Source organism: Oscarella lobularis, chromosome 7, assembly GCF_947507565.1.
Source record: "Oscarella lobularis chromosome 7, ooOscLobu1.1, whole genome shotgun sequence".
In the NCBI taxonomy this organism is placed as follows: Eukaryota; Metazoa; Porifera; class Homoscleromorpha; order Homosclerophorida; family Oscarellidae; genus Oscarella; species Oscarella lobularis.
In genome coordinates, this window is record NC_089181.1 from 1,105,253 (window position 1) to 1,116,307 (window position 11,055).

Consider the following 11,055-nt stretch of genomic DNA (forward strand, 5'->3'; position numbering starts at 1 on the left):
GATCCGATGGCGCGCTGATAACTTGCAGCTGAACCTTCACGAACGCGCTCAAAGTCCGAAACGCGTATTTTAGACTGATGCTCGTTCGCAGCGTCGACCGTCTCCTAGTGGGGTTGACCGACGTGCGGCTCGTGTCGAGCTGAACGGACGACTTCCGTTGACTCTCCGAAGCGGGATCGACGAATTTCACACGGATTGGTAGGAAGGGCGACTCGAATCGGTGATCGGTCGTTGTTTTCCCTTTCCTACCCGGATTCTCCACCAAAACTGTTGAGCTCAGTTCTCCTTACTATGATCCGCTGACGAAGGATCCAGAGGCCAAACTGTGTTTATTAGAAACATCTACTCCTTATATACTGTACTACCACTAGAACGCGCGCTAACTGTCCTCCTACTGAGGCCCTCACACAGCTTCAAACGGCGGGCTTCAAAATTTCAAGAAGCGCCATAACATTGCTCATTTTTCGTCAGTGGGATTCAGCTGATGTCCCTGAGAGTTTAGTGAAGGACTGGCATGATAGACTGCGGCAACTTGTTCAGGGATACGATCTTTGCGACGTCTGGAATGCTGATGAAACAGCTTCCTTTTACAGACTTTTACCTAGCAAATCTCTTTTGGAAAGCAATGCAAAGGAGGCAAGCTCTCTAAGGAGAGAATAACGGTTGTGCTCTTTGCAAATGCTGCAGGAGGGAAAAGGCCTCCTATCGTAATTGGACGTTCAAAGAAACCTTTGTGCTTTAAAGGAATACGGAATAAGGAGCGCCCTTGCGGAATCCTCTGTTATTCTAATTCTAAGGCATGGATGACAGGTTTCGTTTGGAGAGATTTGCTAATGGAATTCTGAGCTTTCCAGCGAGGGTCGAAAAATTCTTTTGCTAATTGATAACGCCACTGCACATGACCCCACTCTGAAAGGTACTCTGTCAAATATTGAAATCATTTTTCTGCCTAAGAATTCTACATCCAAGCTTCAGCAATTAGATGCCGGAGTTATAAAGAATTTTAAAGTGAAGTATCGTCAGCACCTTCTGACGCACGTTCTGGCACTAATTGATTCAACCGACATGTCAGCTTCTAGCATTGCCAAGGCTGTGACTGTCCTAGACGCAATCAGATGGACAAGAGCAGCGTGGGAAGATGTCACGGCTAGTACAATAGCTAGATGTTTCAAGCACTGCGGTGTTACACTGGTGGAAGGGGAAATAGAGGAAGATCCATTCCTCGATTTAGATTTGGACGGGAAAAATGATGAGGGCTCTTCGACACTGGAAGATATGGTAAGTGGCATTGATGCTGACGTGTGTGCATTAGAGTACGCGGAATTTGATACGGACGTTGCAACGTGCGCCACAATTAAGGAGGGAGAAGATTGGAAGGACAAATTGTGTTCCGCAGCGATTGAAGGCATGAAAAGCTAAAATTTTGTCTTGAGTCAGACGTTCAAACTGACAGCGAAGAAGAGCAAGAAGAGCAGGAGGAAGATCGTCAGCAACAGATATATTCCTACGATCATGCTATCATTGTCTCGCAGGCCCTTCTTCATTTTGCCGACGATAAGGGAAACGAGAAAGTAGCAGATGCTGCATTTTGCCTGTCAACAAGATTGAAAGAAGCTAAACTACAGAGCATGAAGGAGATGAAGCAGGCTACTATACATGATTACTTTAGGAAAAAGTAGTGCCCAACTAACTTGAACAGCCTTGTTTCATTTCATTTCAAAGTGATTTATCGAAATAACATGCTTTTCGTTTAATTAAACGGCCACCTGTTTATAGCGGCCACTGAACTTGAGCAAGTAGGTGACCGCTATAACCAGGTTCCACTGTAGTATGTCTTTCCGCATTTTCTGCCACATGCCTATGTTGCGTCGTATGGCCAAGCCATAATTGTTTTGCATTCTATACGTATGAGCATTTAATTCAGTGTCAAATTTATAAATGAGCTTTTAATTACTTGTCAATGACAGCATTTTTCAGTCTTTCTGCTCCATCCGGTCGTCCCCCTTCTACCAGTCGGGCTTTGTCTTTTCCTGCGTTTTTTTTCCAGTCCCGGATATTTTTCCAATACTTTTACACATGTCCAATGCAATGTTTCTTGCCTAGAAAAGGCTAGCCCGCTCTTCACCTGCAGAGTGGTGCCCTCCAGAAGCCAAAACCGCGATCATCGCCGAAGGATACCGTTTCGTTGACATCGATAACTTATTTTTGTCAATATGCACTGCTGTCGCATGCATCGAGGGTAACGAATCGGACTTCCAACTTCTCGAAGACATCGACCAATGACATGGCTTATCAGTGGCGGATCCAGGGGGGGGGGGGGGGGGGGGGGTCCATGGGGTCCATGGACCCCCCCTTTGGGCTAAACAAAAAATTTTTTTAAAGTGGAATTGAAGTAAACGCAGTGATTTTGTATGTGGGACGCCACTTAAGATAAAGGTTAGGGTTAGGGAGAGGAGATTTAGCCGAAAGTTAATTAGACACCTCATCGTGCTTGCTGACTGGTCTAAGGCAACGCCCTGATGAAAATATCTCGTAAAATTTGCAAAAAAGTTTAACTGACAACATTTTTGCAGATTTGCGCGAGAAAAATTCAACTAAGGTTTATTTTAGAGGACCATTATACTTGAATAATAAAACTGTGTAGATGTTAAAATGCAACGAAAATGCGCGAATGTGGGCGTTGTCGGCAAAAAATTTTCGCGCGCCCAAGGCGCGCGCAACCTCTCCCATGGACCCCCCCTTGCTCAAATCCTAGATCCGCCACTGCTTATGTTCCACTCCGATCTTGAAGTGCAATTCCTACCAAAGCCCCCACCAATTCACGACCACCAAGCGTCTGCAACCGAGCAAAAACGGCGATAAAAGTTATGACGTCAATCGACGAGCCGTTTTCGCTGCTATTTCCATCGGAGGAAGTCGGCAGGAATTGCTGAAGATCGCAGGCGTATTCAACATGACGGCCCATCCTCTCCGCGACAGCTGGGACTGTCATATCAGCTCCATCAATACCACTCTAATGGAGGTACATAATTTGTATACGTCAGTAATTTTATTAATTTATTTATTTATTGTTATGCAGGTTTTCAACGAATCGGCCAACACACCTGTCGCGGAGTTTCGATCAAAACAGGAGATGTCGGAGCACAGCGTCATTGACACAACAGTTTCGTTTGAAAGGCACGTGGCGAAAGGAGGGCATTCGTCCCACTATGGAGTTCAAGCCGTCATATTACACGAAACTTGCTGCGTCATTGACATCTATTCAAACATGTGCCGCGCCTGCGACAGGATGTAGAGGTCCTCGCCAAATACCAACAGCGAGGATTACGAACGCTGGCTGGAGAATCACTCGCCCCACTGCAGAAAGAACTTTCGTCGCTCCGCCAAAGCCATGGAGTCGGACGGCGCAGTCTTACTTTGGAAGAGATCAGTTTCGAAATATACTCTGCGGTACCAAAGTTAATAATATTTTTTTTATTTATTTCTCTATTTTTTAATTTTTATTTTTACAGCTGCACCACCTCTGTCGGTTATGGAGACGCCAAGTCTTTTCAGGCTGTCTCCTCACCACAAACCTACGGCGAAGCCTATACCATCCGCAAAAAAGACTGCATTGGACACGTGCAGAAGTGGATGGGCTCTAGGCTTCGCCGGTGGCAGGGCGAGAATCGAAAAATAGTACTGGAGGATGGCAAAAGCGTTGTCATTTCGAAACGACTGACCGATTCTCTGATCGATGAGTAATATGAAAATTTCAATACATTGGCGTGATAAATAATAATAATATTATATATTAAATTTCGATTCAAAATATACTACGGCAACGCCTTAAAATCGTAGGTTAACCGTTTTTCTTAAAACGAGGCGCTTTATCCATCATGATTGCGGCAGCACAGACGAACTAGTTCGGTTTGGATTTGAAATAATCCGGGGAACTAGTTCCTGGCTGGCTAATGAGGACTGTTGGGCGTGCAAATGAGATCAACCACAAATTAGATCAAAACGTTATGATGATTTAGCCACATAGCGAGGACATGCACGTATATGCATGCATGGGCGTATTTTTAGGCAAGCGGCCAACTAGCAGCAGCCGTATACTTCAAAAAGGGAACAGATCTCATTGAATGGCTTCGTCGCGTCAATAGAGGTAATAGTCTTTCAGTGAAATGCAGTAGTAAAATCAGAAAATACAAGCTAGTTACAACAAATTCAAAATATAACAATTGCGGTACTAAACTTGTTTATAAATAACGAAAACATTAGGGCCTGACTCTTTGTATAGCGTGCTAATAATTACCTTCCAATGGCAAATATTAAACACCGCTCTTCATGCCAGTAAAGATGCACTACTGCAACCGTTAATTTTTTAATTAATGGCGTGCGTTAGCTTAGCTGATCTTATACACTGGCACAGCCATTTCATACTTTCATCATTCGATAACATTTGTACGATATGTGCTCGAATGTGCTCTAAAGAAACCTGTCTGGTATTGTAAGCATTTTTCTTCAGATTCGCAAGATTGAAAAATCACCTAAGGTAACGTTCACCACATAATTGACACATTAGCGCCTTCGTCTTGCAGAAGGCGTAAATCTTTTCCGCACTCCAATAGAGTAAACAAAATTGAAAAAAAATTCCGGAAGCACTAAAAAAGAAATTTGGCACACACACCGTACACGTATTGCAATTATCTAATAACCTACTGAGTGTGGCGAGGTAGTGTATTGGTCGACTAAAATCGTTAAAAACCAAAGAATAACATTTCATATATAAATATTCCATAAACGAATGACAGCTAAGAGCATAATTAATTAATTAGTGTGATAAGTATTGCATTTGGCAGCTATAAGAACATTTATGCTCTACAATTCGCGAACTAAAGATAGTTACTCTTACATCTGGCGCATGACTGTACACCTACTTCATAAGGCATGCAAAATGCAAAATGCAAAAAAAGCGTCACAACCCCGCTTGCGGATGACAGATAGCTTATCAAATGTGAACCATTCGTTCATATTTTCTGAAACACTTTCGTTTCAGGACGCACGTTGGACGTTGAAAGTTGCACGTTGCACGTTGCAAAGGCATGCAATGTTCCACATTGCAAAGGCAACGTTGCACGGCCAACGTTGCACGTTGTTAAATGTATGTTACCATATGTGACCCTTCAGGGCCACCATAGATAACAGGACACGAAATCTCTTGTAACCCATGTTTCTTGTTGCGCGCGGAGATTTTAGAAGCGGGTGATAAGACCAATTGTCTTCTAGGAATGGGGCGGATTTTATGCCAAAAGCAATCATCATACCAAAAACAACGAGGATTTCGTTTGACGTCGAAAAAGATGGATTCTAGGAAAGAAATTATACATGAATTACTGTGAAAGAACGTGTTACCGTTTTTTTGCCGTGCCGTTTTGTTTCGATGACAATGCGATTCATCACAACATCGTCAAGGAAACGGCGAAAAAACCAGACCGGCGTTTCTTTGCCCGTCAAAGCCGAAGTTATTCCAATTGGCTCGGTGCACTCGTCAAACGTCGGAACAGTCGCGCTGGCTTCAAACACTGTTTCTGTGTAATCATCAGGAAGAATACTTTTCAGTTCCGTCACAAGTCGGGAACTGTCTTCTGACGACGTTGACGGCGACAAGCTTCGCCCTGTTGAGAAGCCGTAGCGCGACGTTTACGAGATTGCCTACGACGTTAACGGAGAGGGATATCGCCCTCTTCCTTGTCTTCGTCGTCGTCGCTCTCTTCCTCGTCGACATCTTCACTTTGGACTCCGTCGTTGTTTTCGCCATCTGCTTGGTAGGTCCTGTCGTTTCCGTCATCGCCGTGGTCATCACTATCGTCGTCAAGATTGTCTTCGGGCCCGCCACTCCCACCTCCTCCCGGGCTGCTGCCGCTTTCCGCGCGCAGTCCGAAGACGCTTGCTCCTAACAACGACAAGACCTTCTGAAATTCGAGCTCGCCTTTTGGCGTCAATTTGTATAAAATATCTTCGTCGTCGTCGTCGCTCTCGTATTCGCTTTCGTTCTCGGCTCTTTCGCTATTGTTATCGACTTCGTCTATATTAGACCCTCTCTCGCGCGCCGCTTCCTATTTCTGACCCAGCAGTGGAGGAGATATGCGTAGAGTCTGAGGTGTATGCATCGACATTCCTAGGATTTCTTCCGGTGTCGTCAACGAAATTAGCCGAGATCAAGGCAGCTCAAACGGCTGACAACACCTGCCTACGTATCGTGTCATTTACCAAGAATGAATGTCCAGCAAAAGATACGCTCGACGACGAAATAAAGAAATATCTTCCAATTGCGGCGGAGCTGAACGGCAGCAGAATCTACTTCTACGCGGATCACGCCTCATTATCCCGCCAGCGCTTCGAAGCGATATGCTCGAAAGAATACACGCCGGTCACCACGAAATGCAGAGCTCGCGCGCTGGAGTCTATTTGGTGGCCAGGTCTTTCCGACGACATGAAACGAATGGTTGAGCAGTGTGTCATCTGCAGAAAGGAGAGACCCAATCAATTGGAACCAATGATTCCGACCGACAGTCTTCCACACCCCTTCCACACTATTGGAATGGACTTATTCGAATATAAATGAAGCCAATATTTTCTGGTCGTCGACTACCTCTCTCGATACCCGGAAGTCGCTAAACTGGAGAATACTACGTCTTCAGCGGTTATATGTCACCTAAAATCGATGTTCGCTCGCCACAGAATCCCGGCCATCGCTCTCTCGGACAATGGTCCACAGTTCACGTCGGATTTATTCGCCGAGTTCGCAAAGGCGTACGATTTCCAACACATCACCAGCAGCCCCCATTATCCCCAGAGCAACGGGGAAGCAGCTCTAGAGAATGGTTAAAACGGTGAAGGAGATGCTCAAGAAGGCGGAGCATCCGTACCTGGTTCTCTTATCATACCGCACCACACCGTTGTCTCACGGTTGGTCACCATCACAACTACTGATGGATCGACAGCTCCGGTCAAATGTGCCAACGGTGGAATCTCGACTACTCCTATGAAGCTACGAACTTTAGTTCCAACACTTGTGTTTACTCATTGGGCAGCACATAGTCTTGCTTTGGCTGCATCCGATGCGTCAAAGAGCGAAACGTGGTTTAAACATTTGGAGAAAGCAGTAAACACAGTCTACACTTTTTTCCCGCCGCACGGTACACAGTGGTCAACTGTCTGGCAAGAGGTATTAGATGAAGTACACACAAAGCTTCAGCGCGCAACTGAAACCCGTTGGCTCTCACCCGGAAATGCAGTGTGCGCTAAGGAAAATTTTGAAATCAGTTACAGCAATCCTGGAAAATGAAGCCGCTGACGGCGACCCTACAGCAATGGGACTTCTTCAACAGCTACGAAAGCCTTTTCTACCTTGTGCCTTTTCCTTAATGCAACGTGCTAAGTGGTCCCCGCTTCAAAACCCTTCGGGACGTTTTTAGGCTAAATGCCATTCATACAGAGTATTAATTAATACTCAAATTTTCTCTCTTTTGAAAGTACTGCCATTATTTTCATTTATTAGCATAAATTCAGGAAGTTCACTCTTTGGTTCAGGGAAGAGGCTAATTTAACCGTTGTTTCAAGAACGTTGACGACGAGGCCGCTGGCATCAGAGGCTCGTCTTCCAGTGCGAGCGTTGTCGGTTCTCCCCAGCCACAAGTCGCGGCAACTGATTCTGATGATTCTGATGGCTTTGAGGAAATTGCTTGCTCGATAATGAGGATGTGCAGGAATGCACTGGCCCGATGCCGAGTCCACCAGGTCCAGTTGCACAAGAGCACGCCCGGTTGGCAAAAAAAGGGAGACGTAGCAGGAAAAAAGGCAAGACGTAGTGAGAAGGAGCTTGCACAGATTTTACAAAAAGTAGATCACGTTCTTAGGGAGTTTGAGTGAGATGCTGAATCTAAATCAGGTGACTCGAATCCAGATAACTCGAAGTCTTCTAAGAGATTTTGTACCCAGTTAAACGGTTGTTTTTTTCGTGTGCATCTAAACGAATAAATCATGGTTGAAGGGGTCAACCCCTTTTGAGACATGGCTTCGCGCACGCGTTAGTCATGTGTTATGTGATTAGGTTACAAATATAATATAGGTTATTACATTGGGGTAAGGGCAATATGAGATTTATCGGACCCGATACCCGAGGGAACCGCGATATTTGCCCGAGCGAAGCGAGGGTCAATTATCACGGTTTCCCGAGGTTGGAGGGTCCGATAAATCCCATATTGCCCGAGTTTTCCCCCATGTAATAACCTACTTATACCCCGATAGCTTCATTTTGGGTGGTTTGGTGCTGGGCCGCGAATGAGACAACGCACTTCCCTTGCTTGATTGACCCGCGCTAATCTTCCAATTTCGTTCCATCCGTCCCCTGTCATGATTGACATGTGTTAACAAAATTTTCGCCCCATTTATTGATAGATTGATAGTTGCGTAAGTAAATATAGAAATGCAGCGCGGATTATTGGCAATTCACCGCGTCTTGCCAATGGAGGAACAACTCCCAGACAACGACGACGACTTTCAACCTCCGAAGAAGAAGCGAAAGCATCGCTACCGAGCGCTGGTACCGAAACGAAAAGACCACCGAAAATTTTCGCCCGTCTCGGGCTCGCAGTTGAGCAAGGCTCAGGAAAAGTTTATTTCAGGGAATACAAAAAAAGCAACGGGCGGTCTTGTCGAGGTCGGACGACGATTTGCTTAGGGCTCCTCCCACTACTAAAGCGCGACGAGACACCTAATGTAGTAAAGACGTACGCGCCGTACCTCAAGATCGTCGGCATTAAAGGTTGGTGACGTCACTTTGTACCTCAAAGATCGTCGGCATTAAAGGTTGGTGACGTCACTTTCAGAAACTTTCCCCGACTAAGTTCCTACCCTTGCGATTTGGGCTCCTCGCAAGACCAAAGCGCAATGAGAACACCTGCTCAAGTAGAGACATCCGCGAAACATCGACAAACGGTAGTAGAACGCCGGCGTTCGAAGCTTATTGGCTTCAAACGTTGGGTAACATACATTATTCAAAGTGTCCGCGGCTGTCAGTGATATAGATTTTTTGCCCTATTGTGCGCTAGATGAGTAAATCCGGTTTTATTTTGCGGCTAATTCTTCGGCGGAACTCAGCAGAATTCTTGCGATGAGGTTTGTCTACGCTGCATTGCATTGTGTAATTTTCGTTTTTATGCAAAAGCAAGGTAGACATCTCCGATGGGTTCTGCGACTGATTGGAAAGTTATTTGACCCTGGATGCAACGGAAAGAGTTGGAGGTGAATATTCTTTATTTTTTAGTCGTTCTTGCGTGAATCGATGGGATTCGCCAGGCACTCAATATTGCGATTGATTTTGGCTATTTTGCGCCTTCCCTAACAAGTTTTCCCGTTTAATCTTTCTTAGAACTTTGTAGGGAGTTGTTCCGCCACCAGAGAAGACGCCCCTTGATTTTAAGGATGCGAGGGGAGTACTAGAATGTCGGAAAATAAAAAATAAAATTCCCTGAAAAACACGCTGGAGAATGTTCTCTTCTTACTTTGAGCAGCGACCTGCGCGTAATAATGTATGAATTCATTTTTCAACCCAATTCATTGAGGGCTGAACGTAATTGCGTATAATCGCTCTGCAAACAGCTATGGCAGCTAAACGATTTTTTATTGCCACCTTTCCGGAAGCAACGGGACAGGACGGAAGCTGAAGTTGGTTCTTTGTCTTCCAAGTCATCATTCATTATTTTCCAGGAAGGGTCCAAAGTTTTGAATGTGGCAAACCCTGGAAGTAGGATTGGGCTGTGTTTGAACACAGAGCTGTGATTTTGATTTTTAATTACAACAATTCCCAAGTTTTTCAATATTAGTGGACGAATTTCTGCATGCCGTAGACTGCTAAAGCGCTTTTTGAACTAGGGACCTGCCCATTTTTTTGAGAAGGGGTAAAACGTCAACGAAATTTTTTTGTAAATATCATTGGTCAAAAAAGTGTAAAGCAAAATAGGGTCTCATGTCGTAAATATGAGCACCATAACAAGAGGAAATAGCGTCTGACTCTGAGAGCAGAGGCGTTTTGCCCACTACAGTGATACTTGTATAGGCGACCACTCTCATACTGCGACCAACTGCTCAATGCGACCGGATTTTTTGCAAGAACTTTTTCTAGTGCAAACTTACCTTGGTAATACGACAACCTGTTCAACGCGACAAACGACCATCGTCCTTTGCGTGCTCTTGTAGAATTTAGCCTTCGCAATACGTCAACGTCACTTGGCGTTCGGGGCAGGGAACACAGTTACGCCATGGGCATGCGCACACTTATTTTTTAGGACTTAGTCGCGCTGCTAAGTACAACGTTGTGGAGTCGGGAAGATCGCAAGTTCGACCGTCATATATTTTGTATAATACTTTATACGTCTTTCATTATACGAGCCGTCAGTCGATTGTGACGTATTTGTGCCTTTCTTCAGGCATTGTGGGCTTGGGCACGATCGAGGCTGCAAGCAAACGTTCGAATACACGTAGAACGTGTAATAGGAGCAGTTCGACAGCCCTTTCGTATTCTACCTGCAACCAGGGAAATACCTAAAGATTTACTTAGTATACACAGCTCGGTAATTCTTGACTGCGTTTTGTCTGTCTGCTGTGTTTTGCATAATCTGTGAGAGGGGGATCGTTTCTCTTTTAGCTACAACTTATTTTCTTCTTTTTCGTATATCTCTTTTTTCAACTTGCAGACAGCACACAAAAACCCATTTCTCGATACTTCGGTCAGCCCTATTCACTGCTAGTGAAACCACTTCTCGCTCCATCGCGCATTTCCGGAAAAACGATTCAGCTCTCGGAAAAAGCTTCTTCGATCACACGCTATTCCGTAACGATATTTTTGACGTGGAGCTCGTCCGATGTCCATACAATGAAGTCACAGTCACAGTATTGCACTTCCGTGACGAACAATTTGAAGTTGACACCGATAAAAGCACGGATTAGACTCCTTAGGAAGAACGTCATCTTACGAGCTTGCTCTTGCAAAGACGTTCTCTGCGGCCA

At 45.0% G+C, this 11,055-nt stretch overlaps 1 protein-coding gene across 1 annotated transcript; it reads left to right on the forward strand.

Moving 5' to 3' along the window:
• Positions 1-799: 799 nt before the first annotated feature.
• Positions 800-1,679, forward strand: LOC136189047 (tigger transposable element-derived protein 4-like). The gene is made up of 3 exons (XM_065976886.1): positions 800-859; positions 955-1,405; positions 1,438-1,679. Exons 1-3 carry the CDS (start codon positions 800-802, stop codon positions 1,677-1,679), a joined length of 753 nt encoding a protein of 250 aa, XP_065832958.1.
• Positions 1,680-11,055: the final 9,376 nt, after the last annotated feature.